The sequence below is a fragment of the Cucurbita maxima genome, unplaced genomic scaffold (genome assembly GCF_002738345.1).
Source record: "Cucurbita maxima cultivar Rimu unplaced genomic scaffold, Cmax_1.0 Cma_Scf00029, whole genome shotgun sequence".
In the NCBI taxonomy this organism is placed as follows: domain Eukaryota; kingdom Viridiplantae; phylum Streptophyta; class Magnoliopsida; order Cucurbitales; family Cucurbitaceae; genus Cucurbita; species Cucurbita maxima.
The window spans coordinates 2827198-2849708 of record NW_019272045.1 but is presented as its reverse complement, the minus strand read 5'-3'; the positions used below and the strand labels follow the sequence as shown (position 1 = coordinate 2849708).

The 22511-nt window shown below is 32.1% G+C and overlaps 2 protein-coding genes across 2 annotated transcripts; one reads left to right on the top strand and one right to left on the bottom strand.

Annotated features, from left to right (window-relative positions):
• Window positions 1–581: 581 nt before the first annotated feature.
• Window positions 582–4255, bottom strand: LOC111465467 (proline-rich receptor-like protein kinase PERK1). Its single transcript, XM_023109857.1, has 8 exons — window positions 3417–4255; window positions 2616–3173; window positions 2430–2516; window positions 2273–2343; window positions 1996–2072; window positions 1353–1500; window positions 1069–1230; window positions 582–992 (listed from the first exon to the last, which is right to left on the bottom strand). Exons 1-8 carry the CDS (start codon window positions 4015–4017, stop codon window positions 684–686), a joined length of 2013 nt encoding a protein of 670 aa, XP_022965625.1. The 5' UTR covers window positions 4018–4255; the 3' UTR covers window positions 582–683.
• A 14294-nt stretch (window positions 4256–18549) lies between these two features.
• LOC111465648 (transcription repressor OFP8-like) lies at window positions 18550–19433 on the top strand. The gene has a single exon (XM_023110135.1). The coding sequence runs from the start codon at window positions 18628–18630 to the stop codon at window positions 19366–19368; it is 741 nt and encodes a 246-aa protein (XP_022965903.1). The 5' UTR covers window positions 18550–18627; the 3' UTR covers window positions 19369–19433.
• Window positions 19434–22511: the final 3078 nt, after the last annotated feature.

Below are 22511 nucleotides of genomic sequence, written 5' to 3'. Positions count from 1 at the left end.
TTTTTTTTTTTTTTTTTTTTTTTTTGTAATTAAAATTTTGCTAAATTAATAAATATACTTCTCTTCTAAAAAATATTCTTAAATTTTAAAAAAATTTAATAATACTCGAAACTGTATAACTTTGCCTTAAAACTTTATACAAACTTTCGTTGAAATATCTGAAGCTCGAATTCAAGTGATTGATGTCTTGACTTTTAATGAAGTGATTGATGAAATTTGGAAATTTTCTTTTTCATCAGAATATATCATTGAAATTGATAAATTAATTATATAAAGTGTGTCTGTAATATCCTCGAGAATTAAATAAAGAGGTAAAATATTTCTTTTTTAAAGTTTAAAAATCTATAATCATTCAAAAACTTAAAAGGATATAATAACAATAATTACTTCAAAAAAAAAAAAAAATCTAAACATACCTCATTTAATTATGAAAAGTTGGAGGATTCTGAAAAAAGAATAAAAAGAATAAAAAGAATAAAAAGAATAATGAAGTTGCCATAATAATTATAAATACAATGTGAAAACATGATAGCCAAAAAGAAAAAAAGAAAAGAAAAAGAAATAAAGGGGAAAAAATGGGGTTAAAACAATGAGAAAATAGCGCTATTTTTTGTATCAATCAAAGTCGAAATAACAGCCTGGGTTTGTTTCTTTACACAAAAAGAAAGGCAAAGCTTTGTGTTTCAATTGTTTCCACTGAAGCCTCCACTCTCTTTCTTCACTGTTCTCATCTCCATTTCTCTAGTGGTTTGCCCTTCGCTGCTCGTCCCCGATGGATACAGCCCGTACTCGCTTGTCGGTCGGCTGTACTCGCTACTCGCTCCATACTCCGAGCTTCCCAGTGCCATCTTCCTGAACTTCCTCAAGTCCTCGTTGTACTGATGGGTGTCATAGTCTGAGCTTCCATGAGAACTATACATTGAGCTCTGCCCGGGTTTGATTCCTTCGTTGAGGTCCGATAGTGATGCGTCTCCTTCGAGCGTTCGTACTACCTGCTCGGTTCATGGTTGTAGAGGGTTCAGTGTATCCACATTGAGTGCAATATTGGAGGGATTTTAACTCATTTACCTGGCTCATTCGAGGTCGACGCCTTGCAGAATGTCGCACGCAGGCAGCAGCACATTCAATCATACGAGCCATCTCAGTGTGGTTGTAGTTGTTCTGAATACTCGGATCGATCAAAGCATCGAAGTTTCCATCTTCTAGAGCTCGGTTCAATAACGGCCTGGCCTGTAATGGATAGAACAGATTTGATCATTTGTGATGTTTATGATATGCATCCAATGTTGTATGCAACTGAATTCAAAACTAACACTGTTAATGCGAAGTTCGTGTACGATATGAGAACTTACCCAGTCTACGAGACTATCTTCCATGAAAGTATTACTCGTATCGACCGGTCGACGACCAGTGATCAACTCCAAAAGCATAACCCCAAAGGAGAAAACATCCGACTTCTCAGTAAGTTTGCCACTCGAGGCATACTCTGGTGCAAGATAGCTGAACGTATAATGGGAAAGATTGAGAAAGAAAAAACGACCAAAGATTCGATATTAGTTATGCAATCTTAACCAAAGATTAATTCCACCAAAATCTATGATGCAAGAACTCATCGACTTCGCATAGGTGAAGATTACGACAATTTGATGCAGCTGAGAATCAAGTAGTTCTTCGGGATCAGACATGATGTCTATTGCATTTTGAAACACTGCTCGTGCTCGAGATATTGTCCTTTTGGGGTTTTCCCTTCTGGGCTTCCCCTCAAGGTTTTTAAAATGCGTATGCTAGGAAGAGTTTTCACACCCTTATAAGAAATGTTTTGTTCTCCTCTCCAACCAATGTGAGATCTCAATATCTAGCTTCGTTCCCCTCTCCAACCGATATGGGATCTCACAATTGCTATGACTCTAATTCATTCTAGAAACACAATAAGCAGTAAATGGCAATCTTCCTCGAACAGCATTTGAAAAAAATAGGAGTCAAGAAACGTCATACCCGAAAGTACCCATCACTCGAGTCGATACGTGGGTATTAACATCAGAAGTAAACTTTGCAAGTCCGAAATCAGCAACCTAGTTAAACAAACAGAGTTGCCTTGGCATCAGAACGAGAAGAACATAACAGATCCTTAGTTTTTCCAAGATTTTAAAACGACTCCATTGGAGTTTAGCTTAGCTACATTCGATATCGGCCCGACACAAATGTGTCGTTAAGGAAGACGATGACAAATGCAGATTCAGCTAATGTGACAAATGAAACTAAACTTCAATACCATTGCTTCAAACTTGAAATCCAACAGAATATTAGCAGCTTTAATATCGCGATGAATGATTTTCGGGTGACCTATTTAACAAAAGAGTAGAAACTGAATACCTTGACCAACAATATCCATATCCATAATTCTATAAATTTACCATAAGAAAACTTACAATCCTCATGAAGATAAGCTAATCCCTTTGCCGATCCTAAAGCGATTCTAAGTCTCGTCTGCCAATCCATGGTCGGTCGCCCTTTACCTGCAACGATGAAGATATCGGTCGAAACTATGAATGTGTAAAGCTTTAGCAGAGATAAGTTCTTATATAAGATTGCATATTACAACACTTTAGCTTTACCATGTAAATGAAACTCCAAAGTGTTGTTTGGAACAAACTCATAAACAAGCAATCTTTGAGACCCAGTTATGCAATATCCAACCAAAGAAACAAGATGTTTATGATGAACTCGGCTGATAATATCGACTTCGGCCTGAAATTCTCGTTCGCCTTGCCCACTCCCGACTTTCAGCTGCTTGACTGCAACTTCCTTGCCATTAGGAAGAACTCCTCTATGGACATATCCAAATCCGCCTTGTCCGAGGAGATTCGCATCTGAAAATCCATCGGTCGCCATTGACAATTCTTCATAAGTGAAAGTACTTTTTGAGAAACCAAAGGCCATAGGAGGTGGTGGGGGCGGAGGGAGTGGATTTTCAGAGCCAGAATACATAGAGCCTGAACCTCCACTGCTACTCATATAAAGCTGTGGAGGCGGGGGCCGACTCCCGGTCGGCGAGTGGAGGGGTCGGGATGCAACGGCAGGAGGAGGAGATGGCTTAGGCGCTATCCCGATTAACGGATCGGGTGGCAGAGGAGCATTGTGCTGCCATTGCTGCTGGCCACCATAAGGGTCCACTGTCAACAACAAAATAGCAGAAGCAAATAAGGTCATCTAAAATGGCGGAAATAAGCAAATTGATCATCTGAAGTGTTGCCATGGCAGACATGAATCATACAATTAGGCGAATAAGAACCATGAGAGCAATACTTCAATCGATTAAAGCAGATTAAAATTTGATCGATTCAAATGAAGAACAGCAAGAATTTAGTAAACCCTAAAAATTTGGAGTGCCGCTAAATTTCCGGCGATCGTTTTACCTTTTGGTCCTGACGGAGGGTGTGGATAGAATCCTTCTTCATCGCGTCGTCTTCTCCTCTTCTTCGTGCAACAAAGACACAATATACTTAGCAAAAGAACAATTACGACTCCACCAATTGCGATTCCGACGACAAGTCCAGTTGAAATATTAGGCGAGGAGGAGGAGGAGGAAGGCGGCGATGACGACGGCCTTGATGGAGGCGGAGGACTTCTTGACGGAGTGGACGGCGTATGAGAAGTCGGAGGAGGCGGACTGTGGCCTCCCGGAGGAGACGGAGGAGGTGGAGAAGTTGAGGGAGTAGATGGCGGAGACGGCGGAGGAGAGGGAGACGGCCGCGAGGGAGAGCCAGTGGGCGGTGTGGGCTGGGGAGTAACCGGTGGTGGCGAAGAGGGAGTGGCCGGAGGTGGGGCGGATGTCGGCGGAGGCTGAGAAGGAGCGGGCGGCGTTGCAGCGGCAGGCGGAGTGGTAGTTGGTGGAGGTGTAGCGGCCGGTGGCGGCTGCGAAGGTGTCGATGGCGGCGGTGCACTGGGGGTAACCGGCGGCGGAGATGTAGTGTTGGTCACCGGCGGAGACGTCGGCGCCGGAGTAGGGGTTGACATTGAACGAAGGGGAACAAACCAGTGATCAAAATCCGAAGTCGAAAACTCTTACAAAAAAAGAAAAATCAAAACGAAAAACTACAAAATGGATTATGTTGATGAGTTCAAAATTAAAATCAAATTCCTTTGAGATTGTTGATAAATCAAAATTCTCTTTACTTTCTCTCTCTACATAGACAGAGAATAATGGTCTAAGAGAACCAGCTGACGCAGACGCGGCCAACGAGGCGTGCTTTTTCTTCCCCTTTTTTTTTCTTTCTCATATACGCGATTTCGGCCGTCTGAAGGAATTTAATTTCTACGTAAAATTACCATTTTACCCTCCATACCTTTTTCTTCAATTTGTATTCAGTTGTTTGATTTACTTTCTTGTAATTTCATTAATTTTAATTTAATTTTTGCAATTGGTGACCAAAAAGTCAACTTAGCTTCACCAATATTTACTTCAAAATTAGAAATTTAAATATCCCATAATAATATTTTTTTTATAAGAGTTAAATTGGTTAATTACGTTAAATTGTTAAATTCAGCATATAATTTTAAACTTCAATACAATTTATTAGTAAAATCTTTTGAAATAAAAATTAAATTAGGTCGAGACAAAACTATCAACATAAGAATAAGAATGATAATTAGAGTTTTATCTACTAAATTATATTCCGATAAATAATATTTTTAAATTATAGCTGTAACTAAGACGGTTTCTAAGGAGATTAGGTCGGATCAAACATATTCAATGAAAAATAAAATAATAACTTAACCAAGTATCCATTTTATTATACGTTTGAAATATATATATATATATTATTTATTTATTTAAAAATATTTTTTGAGAGAGTCACATGGAGTGAAAGAATCGTCGTAGGTGAGTTGTCCAGCTCGGACAACGGGCCCGCTAAGTGGGGCCTACACGGCTGTCCCGCGAATTTTTCCTTCCATTCTACACACTCGCCTCCGTTATCTCCTTCTGATTTTTTTTTTTTTTTATTTATTTCTTGGAATTTGAACAATTTATCCATTTAACTTTAAAACGTCAATTTATTTATATCGATCCATAAAATATCATTTTTAATCATGTCCGTTTTCTATTTAAATAAATAAATGATTTTCAATAATAAACAAGAGATAAATTAAAAATAAAAAAATAGAAAAATCTTGCTAAGTCAACTAGCCTCAAGTGGTGCAGGATAGATTTAGTCCATGGTGTAAGTAAAATTTAAAATTTTAATTCTAGCTAACCCGTCTAACTATTCGAAGATATATTAAATAATAGTTTAATTTTATTTATTGGGCGAGACAACGTCTATATATTAATAAATAAAATAAGTTATTTCTTTGTTGTAAAACTAAAATAGAAAAAACTCTAAAAAAACAATTGAAGAGATTTTTATTTTTAAAAATTACAGATTATTTTTGTAAATTATAAATCATAGGGACATAAATTTTACCTTTGGTCAATTATGACTCTTAATACAGTTTTCTCTGTTTTTTTTTTTTTTTTCTCTCTTTCATTATTTTTTTCTTTTTATTTTAAAAAAATTGTTTGATTCGGCGAATAATATTTTTGCTAATTTTGGTTGTAGGGTACAGATTTTGGTGGGTAGTGATTTGGTGGAAAGTCTCCCACCAAACTTATCATAGTCTCGAGTGGGGTCTATAGCCGTCTTAGTTTCATAAGGCTGTCAACCATGTGATCTTTTTTCCATCTGACACCACATTGTGAGTATTCTACGCTATCATCTCCATTTTTATTTTATATATATACTTTTTTTTTTCTTTTGAATTTTCAAATTTTCTCAAACCAAATCATATGAGAAAAAATAGAACTCTCGTAAATACTTTTTAAAGTAGAAATCTCTTCATCCCGTCAAAGAATTGAATAGGCATCATCCAATTTAAAATTCTAATCATTGCAAATAAGATTTGTGTGAATTCTTTGGAGTTAATTATGTTCGCCAATTGAGTGTCTCTACTATAAGACCCATGAGTGGCAGTAGGTTGTGACGGACAATAAATTCTAGGACATCTATAGTTGATTAATCACTAAATATTTTGAAAGAAAAATACAAATAATATGATTTTTTTTCCTTTCAAAATCCTACTAAATTCACATAGAATAATAAACAAAATGATATTAAAAACCAAAAACTGTTAGATATTAAATATGTAAGATGAAATTCATGAAAAGTTCACAAAAAAAAAAAATTAAAAATGATTAATTATGAAAAGGTAAGATGGAATTCATGGAAAATTAACGTTTGTTTTTGCATCCAATTTTCATGACAAAAATCAAATTCAATGCATGGAAGAGCTTATTTTGGGAGCCAAACGGGGTCCAATTCAAAAACAAACGGCTACCGTTTTAAAATTTGAGAGAGAGAGAGAGAGAGAGACCCACAAGGCTGCGTTTGGACAATCAAATTCATCCAAACCATACCTCTCAATATCCCAACTCCTCTTCTACCAAAAAGTTTGGATATTGTTTGTCCCACCAAACAACGCCTAAACATCAATGCACAAGAAACTTCAATAAATTATATTAAAAAAAAAAAATCGAGCCGATATAAAATTAAATTTTATGTTTAATTCATAAATTACATTTAAAAACAAAAAGTTTTAGGCTTTAATTTTGAAAGTTTCAATAATAAATAAACACAAATTCAAGAATTTTGGAAATAAATTTGTAATTTATTTTAAAATATATATATTTTATAATAAATATTAAATTTTATGTCTGATAAAATTTTGTGTTTGATTCATAAATTATATTTAAAAACAAAAAAAATTAGTTTTAAATTTTGAAAGTTTCAGTAATAAATAAACACAAATTCCAAAATTTTGTAAATAAATTTGTAATTAATTATATATATATTATAATAAATAAACACAAATTTTCTTGCTTTAGAAAAAGTCCAATTCAAAATACAAACATTTGACCATAATAAATGAATAATAGAAGGGCATGCATGGTGGTATATTTAATTATTAATTTGATTATAATTTAAAACCATTTTCCAATAAAGGCAAAACCACTCATTTTAATTGGCAAGTGCTTTGTTTTAAGTGCATTTCTTGGTTGACATTTTTTGTTCGTCCTTAAATTTCTAATATTTTATTATTGTTCCACAAAATTTAAAAAATATTCCCTTATATTTTAAATTTTATATTTAATAAGTTAAATTTTTAATTTTGTGTTCCAATCATTCCATAATAATATAAATTTTTAATTGTGTCTATTATTTATCATTTTTATAATTTTCAAACATGCCAAACAAAAAATTAAAAATTTAAAGTTGGAGTGAATTTAAAATTTAATACATCAATTAATTTTAAAAAAATTGAATATATGAAGACCCTATTAAACAAAACAAAAAAAAAATTGAAAATTCTCAAATTTAATAGATAAAAAAAAAACAAAAAAAAAATAAAATGGCTAAGAACCAAGAAAATTCCAGCCCATCCGCCACTCATAGTGACTTTGATCATGCAAATAGAATCCATATGAGATAAAGTGAACTAAGTGACTGATTTGATAAGTAAATAAAAAAGATTGTGCTTTTAATCTATTATTTAATTTTATTTATCTTCTTTTTGTTGTAGAAAAGAGAGCTTGCTTTCTAAGCTAGAATATATCCTTTCTAGTTGAATAATTAAATAATTCCAATTATTTTGGGTTCTTATTTTCTACTAAATAATGATTTTTTTTTTCGAACAATTAAGGCACGAACAAACATAGAGTACTACCATGTTACTATCGCCACCCAATAAAAAATGTGAGGAATAAAATTATTTTATTAATTAAAAAATGGGTTTAAAGATGAAGTCAAAGATTAGGTGACCCACTTAATATATATATATAAAATATATTTTAAATTTTAGTAATTTTAAAACGGATTGAGGTGTGTGGCTGTTACTCAAAGTAAAAGCTAAACCAGCTGTACGCCAAAACAAAACAATAAGATGTGGACAATCTTTTCCTTTAAAATTTGACAATATAAGTCTATTTAGAACCAAATTATTATCCAACAAACAAAGAGTATGATAATCAAGGAATATTGAAGTCAAAATTTTAATAAAATTTCATGAGATGAAAATGAAAAAAATAAAGAATTATATATAATTTCATGAGACGATCAAAATTATATTGAATCATAAATTTCTAAACTGTCATTATTAACTTAATTCAATAAATTAAAGTACGAAATTCGATTATCTTAAAAAAAACAATTTATAAATTAAATAAAAGAAAAAACTAAAATTATGATGAATTACCTCTAATAAGATTTGACTATAGTTTTCAATAAATAATTAAAAATAAAAGGAAATTACGGGAAAAGAAGAGAAGACATAGGAACATGAAAGAGAAAGCATTAGGGGAGCACATTGGAAGACTTGAAAAGGGGAAGAAAAAGGATTAGAATCCAAAGCTTAGATTTGAAGTTAAGAACATTTAATTTTCAATAATGAAATAATAATAAAGTTCTTTTAAATAAATGATATAAAATAGAGACATTATTATTTTAGTATAAATTATTTGTTAGCAAATTCTAATTTTTAAAATAATAGAGACTAATTTTAGGGTGAACCTGAAAAAGGGAAACAAAGTGGGGAAGTCCACCCATTTTCTTAGTGTTAGGAATGGAAGTGGAGAGAATCATTACCTAAGGTCTGAAATTCTCCAAAGAAAAGTTCTCCTTTGTATATGGAAGGGGATATCCTATATTTTTTTTTTATTATTATTTTTTTTTTTTTTATGTGTGTAATAAAAAAAAAGTATCAATTTTCATACATTCTTATATACCCTATTGGCTAAAAAATAAAATAGAAAATAGAAACTTTAAAAAAGTAGCTGATATTTATTTTAGATTTTTTAGAAGGGTAAGAAGAGGTACTAATATTATTAATTTAAAAACTAACACTACAAAGATTCAAATATAAAATTTAATGGCAAAATGTTGGAGAGAACTTAAAATTGTTAAATAATTCTAAAGATATGTTTTTAATTAATTATTAGAAATTTGAAAGATAAAAAAATATATTTTTAATAATTTTTTATATAATAAAAATAGTTTTAACTATCTCAAAGACTCTAAAATATAAGGATTTCAACATAAATATATTTTTATTCAATTTTTTAATAAAAAGAATAAATTGCTAAAGTTTAATATATAACAATAAAAAAAAAATTAGGCAAGNTAAAAATCAACTTGCCACTTTTTTTTTTTTTTTTTTTTTTTTTTTTTTTTTTTGTAAAAAAGTCAAATAAACTTTAGAGGTTAAGAGGGTTGAGAATTTTTTGAAATTATGAAGACCATAAAGTTTTTTAGTCCAACTCAAAATCCCTTTTCAATAATGTTTGAAAATGAGAAATTGTTCAATAATTAAAAAAAAAAACAAACAATTTTTAAATTAAAAAAAATATATCAATTTCATGCAACTCAACTAATATGATTTTACATTTCAAATCAAATCAATAAGAAAACCTAATATTTTCAAGAATATATTCTTTAATTTTATAAATAATTTCATATCAAATAATTGAAATGAAATAAAAATAATTTGGATTTTTCCATGTGTTTTTTTTTTTTAATTGTCACCTATCCACAAATAAAATATTTCATTTTTCTTTATAATAAAGAATGGCCAATTACAAATGTTCCACCAAGTTGCTAAAAAGTAAAAAGCATTGTCTTGCTATCCAATGTTCAATTGGTTTTTTTTTTTTTTCCATTTTCAAAATAAAAGATCTTTAGAAGAAATATGAAAACTTAAGATTTTAGACAAAAGGTATATAAGAATTGAATTCCACTTCTAAAGAAAAGAAGCAAACATAAATATTCCCTCCAAATTGTTTAGTTCTTTTAATTCTAAATTAACGAATTAGGATAAAAGTGTAAATCTAAAGTAAAGATGCAAATTAATTTTAATCCTTTTCATATCATTTTTTTTTTCAAAAAAAAAAAAAACTATTTGTTGGATGATGAAAGTCCACACTATCTCCTAATTTAGGGAATAATCATGGATTTATAATTAAAGAATACTTTCTCTATTGGTATGAGGCGGAAAGCCCAAAGCAAAACCAATATCATACCATTGTAGAGAATCGTGTTCATCTAACATGATTTCAAAGTCATGCCCTAAAAACTTAGTTGTGCCAGTAGATTGGTAAATCCTCAAATGTCGAACAAAGGACTCCAAAAGAAAAAGGAATGTCAACCCTCAATCAAGAGAAGGCATACTTTGTTCGAGGGGAGGTGTTGGATGATGATTTTCTAATTTAAGTAATGACCATGGGTTTATAATCAAATAATACTCTCTCCATTGGTACTCTCCATTGATATGAAGCTCAAAGCAAAGTCATGAGAACTTATGCTCAAAGTGAACAATATCATACTATTGTGAGAGTCGTGTTCTTTTCTAATCTTAGAGCATAAAAAAAAAAAAAAAATTAAGATACCGCATTATACTTAGCATGCAATATATGCTAATATTTCTATTTCAAATTTTCATAGTTCATACTTTAAATTAGTACATCAAACGAATTCAAGCGGTTGAGTTTTAGTAACTTCTTTATCCATTAGAGTTAAGTGGAAAGAATCGGATTAGCGATTCTTGGGTGGAACTAGACGTGCACTCCACTTCTATAGTCAAATCCTAATGTCGGTGGAAAGTGACAAGTTTAGCTTGGAGAATAAATTTGAAACCTCAATCTAGGGCGTGGTTACCGGCCTTGGCTGTGACATTTGGAACTTGGAACCAATTTCTTACGCTTTTTACGGAGCCAAAAAACCCCCTAATTTCTTAGGTAAGCTTTCACCCCTTCATTCAAAAATATCAATTTTGTAGTTTTTATTTTTTTATTTTCTACCTAAGAAGTATAAACTCAAACAAATTCAAATTTCTAATTTTTTTTTTTTTTTTTTTTGATAATTTTTTTAATGAGATGAATTTTGGAAGAGATAAACTTGGGACATTTTAACACTCCAAAACAGGCTTAACTATTTAAAGAAGGTTTATTATGTAATAAAATTTCAATTTAAATATGACTAAAATATTAAAAGGTCTAACATATAAAAAAAAAAAAAAAATTATATTTTGTAGGTAAGGATGAATGACCTATTTGAAAATTATAAAATTTAACTAATATACCAAGATAAAGATATAAAAGTGAATTTTAATCGAATTGATTTTAAACTATCAATTTTAGTAGATCAGTAAATTCTTTAAAAAAAATCTTAAATAACTAGAAAATAATTTAATAGGTAAAACTAAAAACAAATAAAAATTTAAGAATGGATACAAAATAGTTCTTAGATATAAAAAAAAAACAATAAATACATTTGTGTACTAAAACTGTAATTTAAATATTATTTATAAGAGAGTTAACTAACCTGATTAAAATAACTAACTAACTTAATTAAAATAACTTTTACTTGTTAATATAATTAGTATAATTTTTTTAAAAATTCCTTTAGAGCAAAATATGAAGTAAAAATTTTAACGGTATGTTTTAGACTAATTATTTAATCAAATTTTAGGTAAATTAAGTAATTAGAAAGTAGTTTTTTCTATCTTAAGTTTTTTTGTTTTTGCAAGTGTTTTAAGTTAAATCTTTTGTCTTTAATTATTTATATAATATAATGTTCTTTAAAACGTATATCTAAAAGAGTTTATACCTCTAGCAGGAAAAATCAATTGAAGATTGTATAGATTACAGGTAAAAAAAAAACAAATCAATAAACATAACGTGTTTATTAAAGATTTAAAGATTAAAATTCAATCAATCCAATCAATACTAATCAAATGAATTAATCCAATAAATAAACAGAAACAAAACTATATTAAAGATTTAAATTCACAAAAAAAAAAAAAAAAAAAAAAAATCTTGATTTGATTAATTGACTATTTAAAAAAGGCGATCATATGTGAAACCCTGAAAATAAAGGGTGCTGCTCTTTTTTTTTTTTTTTCGTTTTAAGATTTGGGCCTCATGCCTATTGGGCCAACAAGAGGCCCAAAACCAACTGTTTTCTACTTCTCTTCCCCGAATACAAATTTAATTATTGGGCTTAAAAGTAAATATCTTTCCCTCGCTTTTTGTTCATGTGTTGATGAGAAATTAGATCTTTGAAAAAACTTCTTCACTCTTTGTTCTAAAAGAATTGAAATAAATAATTAGTTAAATTTGTAGTGTTTCTGTCTTTTTAGTTATGTGCTAAGGCTCTAATCGACCATTTCGTAAAATTCACATCCTAGAAAATTTCACTTAATTTGCAGTGAAACAATATAAAGTAAATTCAAATGTTCTTAAATGTTCTTGGCAAGAGCGGCAGTTTGCTTTTGGAAGAAAAAGAAACGCTCGTAATTTTCCCGCACATAGATTTCTACCTATTTTGATATTTAGTCCGCTTTAGGCACCTAACTGACTCCACCATTGATTCACTTCCTCAACAACCAGACAATCATGATGTAGGAACTAGTAATGCAAATGGCGAACAAGAAACTCGTACCTTATCTTCCAGAATCGCTTTCGAACCTGGCGATTGCACGCCAGAGATGCCGCATTCCTCCAATTCCGATTATCCTCCTCCGAATCGATCCACGCGCTAATCGTCTGAAATTTTAAATGAAAAATTAAACAAACAAACAAACAAAAACAGTAACAGAAATAGAACTAAAGAGCGAAACAGAGAGAGAAATGAGATCGATGACGAACATTTTCTGATGTGAATGCAGATGGAAGGCTAACGTCTTGTTCTTCCTCTTCTCGGAGCATCATGTGCCTTTCTCCAGTTCGTTTTTGTTCATCACTGGATTACAAAAACTCCATAAAACGAATCACATTCCTTTTGCTAGAGAGCGAAACGGATTCTGTTCTTCATGATGTGAGGGAGTCGAAAGTGAAATTTTCGCGAGCGAAATTTCGAGAGCGTCTGAAACGGTTTAAATAGCAATGCGAGATCATTGGTGTACAGACTGGAGGTTTGGATGTGCAATTCCGCGTGACAGCGAGAGCGCCAATCGCTGCGCAGCTTGAGGAAGCGACGTCGTTTCATTCATAGAACCAGTATTGATGATCGGTAGATTTAAAAATCGTTAAATTACAAAAAGAAAAAGCGACGTCGTATTGATTTCAGCTTTTTGCTTGGACCGGTTCGGTCGGTGGCCACATATGGTATTGGGCTCGATAAGTATGGCTTGTCCATTAATTGAGCTGAGCCTGGGCTCGAAAGTTCTGGAGTATTTTAGTCAATATGGGCTATTGAGCTTGTATTGTAGCTGTTGTGCGGCCCTTTCGTTTATTCTATTGGGCTTGGGCCTGGGCTCGAAAGTTCTGAAGTATTTGGAAACTAAACCAATATGGGCTATTGGGCTTGTGTTGTGGCTGTTTGCGCGGCCCTTTCATTTATGTAACAAAACATAAAACAAATGTAGAATTCGAGCACTGCCAAGGCGTTATTACCGTATGTCTAGGATTCGATCTTAAGAGCCCAAGCCTAGACATTGTCACGATTTTAAAATGCATTTGGTAGGGAGAGGTTTATAAATGTTTTGTTCCTTTCTCCAACCAATGTCAAATCTCTCAATCCAGCTAGCACACCGCCCGACGTCTTGCTTTGATATTGTCTGCTTTGACTCGTTACGTATCGTCGTCAACTTCACGGTTTTAAAACGCATATGTTAGAGGAGAGGTTTCCTCGTCTTTTAAGAAATGTTGTACACCCAATTGATGTGAGATCTCGTCGTCAACTCTAATTGATGTGAGATCTCGGGATTATTTAATTAAAATAGAATAATATTTTTGAAAAAAAAAATGAAAAGGAAAGGGAGGGCAACAGGATTTGAATAGGCAGAATGAAAACCGACACATCGGCGAAAAGGAAAAGTGAATAAATGGGAGAGTTCCTTGTTTCTCTACGTGTCGTTTAGGGGATTTGAAAAAATAGAAAGGACCAAAAAACTGAGCGTTGACGATTGGTGGCGGCAGTGAACGTGCAAAAAATTGCAGCTCTCCTTTTCTGTTCTTCAATGGTCCGTTTCTTTGCTTTTGGAACCTTCTAACTCTAAAAAGATGCCTTTCTTTTACCTTTCAAAAATGCAAAACCATTTTGCTTTTGCTTTGAGATTTCAAATCTTTGTCTTCTCCTTTCCCAATTCCAATGGGTTTTCTTTCATTCAAAAGCTTCAAATCTTGCAGGTTTTTATTGCTTCACTGTGTTTGAGTTACCGTCATTGGTTGAAAGGTAAAACCGCCATTTCATAACTTTTTAAAAAATTATATCACAATATAACAAAAAAACATAAAAAATGTGAGATCTCACCTCTGTTGAAAATGTTAGACGAACACGACTCTCCACGGTATGGTATTGTCCCTTCGAGGAGGCTACTCTCTCATGCCTTTGCTTTGGGCTTCCCCAAAAAGCCCCTCGAACAAGCCGGATGTGGGACTTTCATCATCCAATACCTCCCCTCGAACAAGCCGATGTGGGACTTTCATCATCCAATACCTCCCCTCGAACAAGCCGATGTGGGACTTTCATCATCCAATACCTCCCCTCGAACAAGCCGATGTGGGACTTTCATCATCCAACACCTCCCCTCGAACAAAGCACACCTCCCCTTAATCAAGGCTCGACTCCTTTGGAGTCTTAGTCATTTAAGTTTAGGGCATGACTCTGATACCATGATAGACGAACACGACTCTCATGGCTTTGCTTTGGGCTTCCCAAAAGGCCTCACACCAATAAAGAGTGTATTCTTAGATTATAAACCTATGACTATTCCCTAAATTAACCGATGTGGGACTTTCATCATCCAACAGAAAAGAGAATGAAACATTTATGAAAAATGTGTGGAAATCTCTCCTTAGAAAACGCATTTGAAAATCGAATGAGAGTCGTACATGAATGAACGGACACCACATTCGAATGAGAGCAATTATGAAATGGCTAAAACATGAAGAAAAAAAATAAATAAATATGTGAGATATGGTATAATTAGAAAGAAGAATGAAACATTTCTTGTAAGTGTATGAAAATCTCTCCCTATAAAACTTATTTTAAAATCGTGAGATTGACGATGCTACGCAACGGGCCAAAGCGGAAAATATCTGCTAGCGGTGGGTTTAGATTTGTACATAAAAAAAAATCAAATAATTGTCAAAAGAGATGCAATACCCGAGTAAAAGAGCGGTACATGAATGAACTAACCACATTCGAGCAATTTAAACCAATAAAATGCACATTCTTTATAGGTGGTTTAATCATAGAAACTCTCAAATTAAGCCTGATATATTTAAGTGACAACAAAACATGTTGGAACGGATAAAAACCAAGCCAAAGCCAAAGTAGTTATTAAAAATATAAAACTACTTTTATTTTTTTTATATAAAAAATCATTTATTATTATTATTTTTTGCAAAAAAAAAAAAAAAAAACACTAAAAGTCAATAGATCATCCACTTTACACATACTAACAAAAAAAAATTAAAACCTAGTTTCCTCAATTGTCATAAGTTTTGAATAATACCCATCAAGTCCAATCAATTTTTTGTTCTAAAAAAAGACCCAATTGAATGTGGAAAATCTCACTTTTGCCCACAACTTTAATCAAATTTTAAATTCAAACTCTTTTGTTTTGTAAGGTCCAAGTTTCAAATATTTTAATTTAATTCAGATTGCATTAAAAAAAAAAAAAAAAAACAAATTGTTTATTCTTCATGATTTTTGTAATTATTTAATTAAGCTCCTAATATTGAGTTGTTTTAACTTATTTACGGTCTTTTCTAACAACCCCTTGCTCCCCGTTTAAAAATTTAATATTTATTGCTTGGCTCCTTTGGAATTTAAATTTCAAACCCAATGTCTAATAAAGAGGGCACTTAAGTTAATTAATGAATAGGTCCACTATGAAACATTGTCCTTTTTTGGTATTTATTTTGGGAATTATGTCCCATATCATTCCTAAATATGTGAGCTTTTGAATACTATATTCCACGTCGGTTGAAGTGGGGAACAAAATATTCTTTATTACGGTGTGAAAATCTCTCTCTAGTAGACGTGTTTTAAAACCGTGAGGCTGACAACGATACGTAATGTGTCAAAGCGAGCAATATCTGCTTTGCTAGCGATGAACTTGAACTATTACAAATGATATCAGAGTCAATCATTGGTTGAAGAAGGGCTAGACACTCTCCATCGCAAATGCGTTTTAAAATCGTGAGCCTGATGATGATGCGTAATGGGCCAAAACAAACAATATATGTTAGTGATGAGTTTGTGCTGTTACAGATGAGCTCGATATTTATCTGAATCTTTTACAATATGATCATGTTACCTACTATCTTAAAGTGCTCATAAAAGTGAAAGTAATTCTCACATATCAACACGGGCCTTTTTAACACATTTTATCTTCATTCACACGTTTCTGTTAAGATGAGAAATAGAATTCGGATCGAATGTGTGTATTCTCATTGATATTCATAACATTTAAATAGGATACAAGCTACCATTAATAACTACCGAGAATGAAAATATAAACTAATTAAATATTGATAATAAAATAAAATATACTATAAATCAAATCATAAATGAAAAAATATTAAGATATATTTCATAATTAATATATTCTCCAAATATTATATCTGAGTTGTTTCTTACTTAACACAAATTGCTCGAAGTAAAATACGCTTCACTTTAGAGTTTTTATGATTGAGTTATCAGAAATGAAAGTACATCGTGTTGGTAAGAATAATAAATATTGATTATTTTAAGTACTTTTTAACTATCTTATCTTCACGATTACTCTCATTCAAATGTAATATCGGTTTATTCATATATATTTTTTTGTCGTATTTTCAATTTAAATATAAAATTAATAAATTAAAAATTGAAATTATGGAATTTATAATGCTATAAATCCACCCCTTTTAAGAAACACAAGGCTTAAAGTTGAGGCATGAAATAAGGAGCACTATGAGAACAAAAATGTGGAAATAAAATATTAATTAATTTTTAAAAAACTATATAATAAAATATATATTTTGGTAACTATTTAACTCATAGTCACCTTATCTTGTTATAAAATAGGGGGGAAAAGCAGATGAAAAGATAGAAGATTCTTTATATTTAATGCCTAGACCCTATGGTACCTGCCTACCAAAAAATAGGCCTAGGAAAGCAAGAATAATTTTCCATAATTTCATATAATATAATTATAAATTTCAAATTTCAAACCTTCCTTTTTGCTACTTTTAAAGACATTATAATACAATTATAAATACTTTTAAAGACATTTTCGGGTAAATATTTATCCATTTTGGTGAGTTAATTACCAAAATAATATTGTTTTGTCAATTTGAAATTAAGTCAATAATTTGTTTAAATTGGAAATAAATGATTGGATTTATATTGCCGCCATTTTCGTGAAATAAATTAAATTTTGAATGTATTATTTGACAATGATTTTGCCTTTTTTTCAAATGCAAAATTATGTATAATTATAAATAAATTAGTTAATGTGTATTTCTATAAGTTCAAACTGGAATAAATTGTAATATTATAATGATTTTATTTATTTTAAAAAGAAAGTGTGATAGAATTAAACTTACAATAATGGCTCAAATATGAAAATTTTATTATATTTAGAAGTATTGTCTTACTCTTGAAAATAGATGCAATCTTTCCAATTGCTTCCCTCAAATTTGAAAATTAAATATTATTTTCAAATAAATTTTTAATTGATAGTTTCCTTCTTTTCAATATAATTTTTTTATAAACAAATAAATAATATATAACATCCTCATTTGTATAATAATATAATATTAATAGACATGTTTATATTAATATATAAAAAGTAAAGTGAGATAGACAAAAACTAAAAAATATAATCTTTATCGATGGCTCAATTTGACTACGAGGAGAAATTCCGTGTAACAGCTCAAGTCCACCACTAATCGATAGTATCCCCTTTGATCTGTTATATGTCATTGTCTGCCCCACGATTTTAAAATATATCTACTCCGGAGAGGTTTCCACATTTTTATATAAGAAATATTTTATTTTTCTCTCTAATCGATATGGGATCTAACACTCTACCACCTTTGAGCCCTGCGTCTTTGTTGGAATACCACTCGGTATCTGACTCTAATACCATTTGTAACAACTTTCGTTCCCCTGACATGAGATCTTACATACCACCTCCTTGTAGGGCAAGCGCCCTCATTGATTTTGATACCATTTGTAACAGTCTTCGTTTCCCTCGACGTGGGATCTCACAATCCATTCCTTGGGGATTCAGCAATACGATTTGTAACAACTCAAAACCCGCCACTAGGAAATATTATCCGCTTTGACCTGTATGGTCATCACCCTTACGGTTTTTAAAACGTGTCTACTAGGGAGAGATTTTAACGCCCTCATAAGGAATGTTTCGTTTCTCGATGACTTTCGGGATTAAATGGATATATATATACACAATACTCTCTTTCTTTCTTTTTAAAGCCAAAGCCTCTCAAAACTCCCTCGCCTTCTTCTTCTTCAAAAGATAAAAGCTCAATCTCACAGTCATTTGTTCTACAAATTCAAAAGCTAAAACCTTTATCTCTCTCCAATGGAAAAAAGATTCAAACTCCGATTCTCACGCATATTCCAATCCTCCTTCTTCTCATGCCGCTCCAAAAAGAACTCCGACATCATCATCACAAGCCAACCCATTCCCATTCCCATTTCCACCCCTCTTCAAAGCCTCCCTTTACTCCCTTCAAAACCCACCAATATTTCATCAAAACCCCCTCTATTTCCCCCTAATTCTTTTCTCGCCCCTCCCGCCACTCCCATTTCGCCCCCTCTTTCCCACCTCAAAGACTGTTTATCTCGCCACAAGACCAAACCCAAACCCAAAACCAAGAATTCCACTAAAATCAATAGAAAAAAATACCCCACCAGACCTACAACGGCGCCCACGACGGAGGACTTCGGCGGCGCTTGGTGGTACGGTGGCGACGACGAAACAGAGGATGAAACAGAGACTCTGTTTTCTTCCCGGAGTTTAACGTCCAATTCCTCCGTGTCGCGACTCCGCCGGCGGCGGCATAGTCGCCGGAGATCAGAGAAGAAAGTGAAAGATGGGTTTTTCGCGGTGGTGGAAAACTCCTCCGATCCATACAAGGATTTCAAGGCGTCAATGGCGGAGATGGTGATTGAGAGAGAGATTTTTGGTGGGAAAGAATTGGAAGAGCTTTTACTGTGCTTTATTTCGCTTAATTCTCGCCATTATCATAGAATTATTTTTGAAGTTTATTGGGAGATTAAAGAAGCTCTTTTTTTCTCGGATTTAGGATTTAAAAATTAGTCCATCTTTCTCTATCGTTGAATGTATTAAAGAAAATATTGTATTTCCAGTATATATCCAACGATTATTAGAGACTACTTTATTTTAAATATCTCCAATTCAATATTCAATATTTATTTATTTATTCTAAATTTTTATAAACCTAAGATTTGGCCATGCTTTTTGAAAGCATTGTATTATTCTTTTTAGGTTGATGTTTGGATAAAAGTTGGATCTTTTTATGTGTTTTATTTTACTTTTCAACCGCTTTTTGACTTAATTTCCAACCCTTTAAACTTTTTTTTTAGGAATAACATTATCCACAATGGTATGATATTGTCAAGAATCTTGTTGTCTAATATGGTATTAGAATCATGCCTGTCCGAGTCGGTTAATTTAGGAATGATCATGGTTTTATAATAAATAAAAAAAATACTCTATTCATTGATGTGAGACTTTTTGTGGAAACCCAAAATAAAGTCATGAGAGCTTATGCTCAAAATAGACAATGTTATATAATTGTGGAGAGTCGTGTTCGTCTGATCATTAACCTAATTCAGCTAAACTGATTAAACGAATAAAAATAAATTTGAAAGAGGGTAGCAAATAGGGGTAAGAATAAGATAAGAGTATGAGGAAATAGGCAAAAGAGGGCCAAAAAGGGTTTGTTTCATAGTTGAGAAAGAGGTTGATACGTCTTGACAAAAGGATTGATAAGTCAGTCTCAATCGAGGAAGAGAAATTCAAAATGGGCACAGTGGAATGTTACCTTATTGCTATCTCTGCATATGAAACAACGTGAAATCCAAAGTCCTTTCCTTTGTTCCCTTTGATTGGCTTCAAGATAAAATCAAAAACCATTTTGAAATGCCAAGTTTGTATTTTTTTTTTTTTTTTTTAGTATGATATTACATCGAAATCTCATACATATATATGCAATAAAAGTCTCGAGATATTTAAATAATTTATTTTATTTTTCAATAAAAATTGACGGTATGAAAGTGACATATGTCTAGAGGCTGTAAGTACATGAAAGTAATGTGCGTAGAGCCGAAGTGTATGTATATGATAGTGATACATACCTAAAGAAGCTTAGGATGCATGAAAGTGATGTGGGTTTAAAGAGTTTGGTGGACATGAAAATGATCTACATGAAACCATGTGTATGTAAACTGGTAAGCACGTGACACTCGTGTAGAAGGATATATGAATGAATCGAGACCATTGCGCAAGATTTTTAAAATATATAGAGAGGTTTCTACCATGTCCTCACAATCCACCTATCGATATTGTCCGTTTTGGCCTCACAACGTGGGAGTAGGAGAGAGGGAGTGTACAAATTGGGGAGAGAGAAAGTAGACAGAGAATGTGTGTTGTGAGTTTTATGGCAGACGCTTTTGCTGAACTGTTGTCTGAACACTTGCCTTCATTGGGCTTTGGCTTCTTTTAATACTCGAATTTTTTGGATTTTCGAGCCCAACTTTTTTATTTTCTGCTTTATGTCTCTTTCGATAAGACAGCCAGCCCAAAAACTTCATTTAATTCAGCTTTTAATTCTTCGCAAACAAAACGAGGACATGGGCCTGGCCTTTTTTCCAGTTAATGGGTCGGCCCATATTCATCGTTTTCGATCCTGACAAATTCTATTTACTCTGCCTCACGTGGCGGATTCCCATTTGTTGGATTGGAAAATTATCCAGTGGAACTGTCACTGTCCGCTCGATAGGGGCTGCCTGACGCTCGCCAAGAAAAGTTCGCTTTCTGCTTCAAAATTTATTTTCGGTTTACACCACGTCACAAAATTCATTTTTATTTCTCGAAAATTCTTATATATATAATAGGTTATGGAATAATTGGTTAATGGTTATTCTATCAATATAATATTAATTATAATTCTATATATAAATAATTTATCGTTAAAATAATTGAGTGCTTTATTATTTTATAATTTTCCCAATTGAGTTTTGAAAAAACAGAAATTTTTAAAATCAAATGGTTATAAAATCGCACTTTTAAAGGGATTGTGGGGCACTCACTTTCTAAAATCGCACTTTTAAAGGGATTGTGCGGCACTCACTTTCCAACGACAAGTGAGCTAAGCCAATTTGTTCTTGCGTCGCCTACGGCCGTATGATCGAGCCTCTAGCCTTGGTTTTGAAAGAAGGTTTTAGAAAACAAGGGTAGAGAGAGATTTTTGAAAAAGACGTTATATAAGCAAGCAATGCGTCAATTATGGTCTGCTCGAGTGAGTAATTTTTAAAATCAAATGATTATAAAATTAGGTCTAATAAAAAGACATTTCCCTTTATCACCATTGATATAGTTATGTTGTGTCACATGAAAAAGTTAGCTGTTTTATAATTGAGTCACGGAAAATGATGAATTAAATGAAACACAATACTTAAAAATAAATATTTATTAATAATTTTGAGGAACAATTTGTCCACAAAATTAAATAAAATCAAAAGATTCCATCCTCAATTATTACAACAACAATCCTTTTCATTCGTAACGGAAGGTAATTTAGGATAACAAAATCCAGCACCTTTATTTGCACGAACGCAATCATCATAACACGAATCATCGTCAAAAGCGCCAACACACGGACGAATACATTCCATGAACATGTCGCCTTTTGCTGCAAGTAATCAAAGGATTAAATGTTATTTTAGCAAAAAAAAACAACAAAAGAATATAGAATTAAAAAGATGGCAAGATAAAAACACTTACCCGATGAAGCAAAATAGAACATCATCATGACAATAGCGAAAACGGTAAAGAGCTTTCGGGATGCCATGACTCTTAGATTTGAATGCTTATGCTTCTGTGGGATTGTTAGTTGAGAAGACGGTGTGTTTCAAAATGGAAGGTGAGGTTATTTATAATGTATTTTTGTGTACCTATTTAAAGCATTTTCTAGAATTAAAAACGCTACGGTTGTTAAACAAACTAAAAATATACTTAGAAAAAGAAAAAAAAAAAAATACAACAAACTATACTATTTTTAGTTTCACCTAATATATGAAATTTCTTTAAAATTATGATGACACCAAATAAAATAAAATTTAGCCAAAAAAATATTAAAAATTATTGAAGATGATTGAAAGTGAGTCCCACATTGGTTAATTTAGTGGAACATCATGAATTTATAAGTGAGAATACTA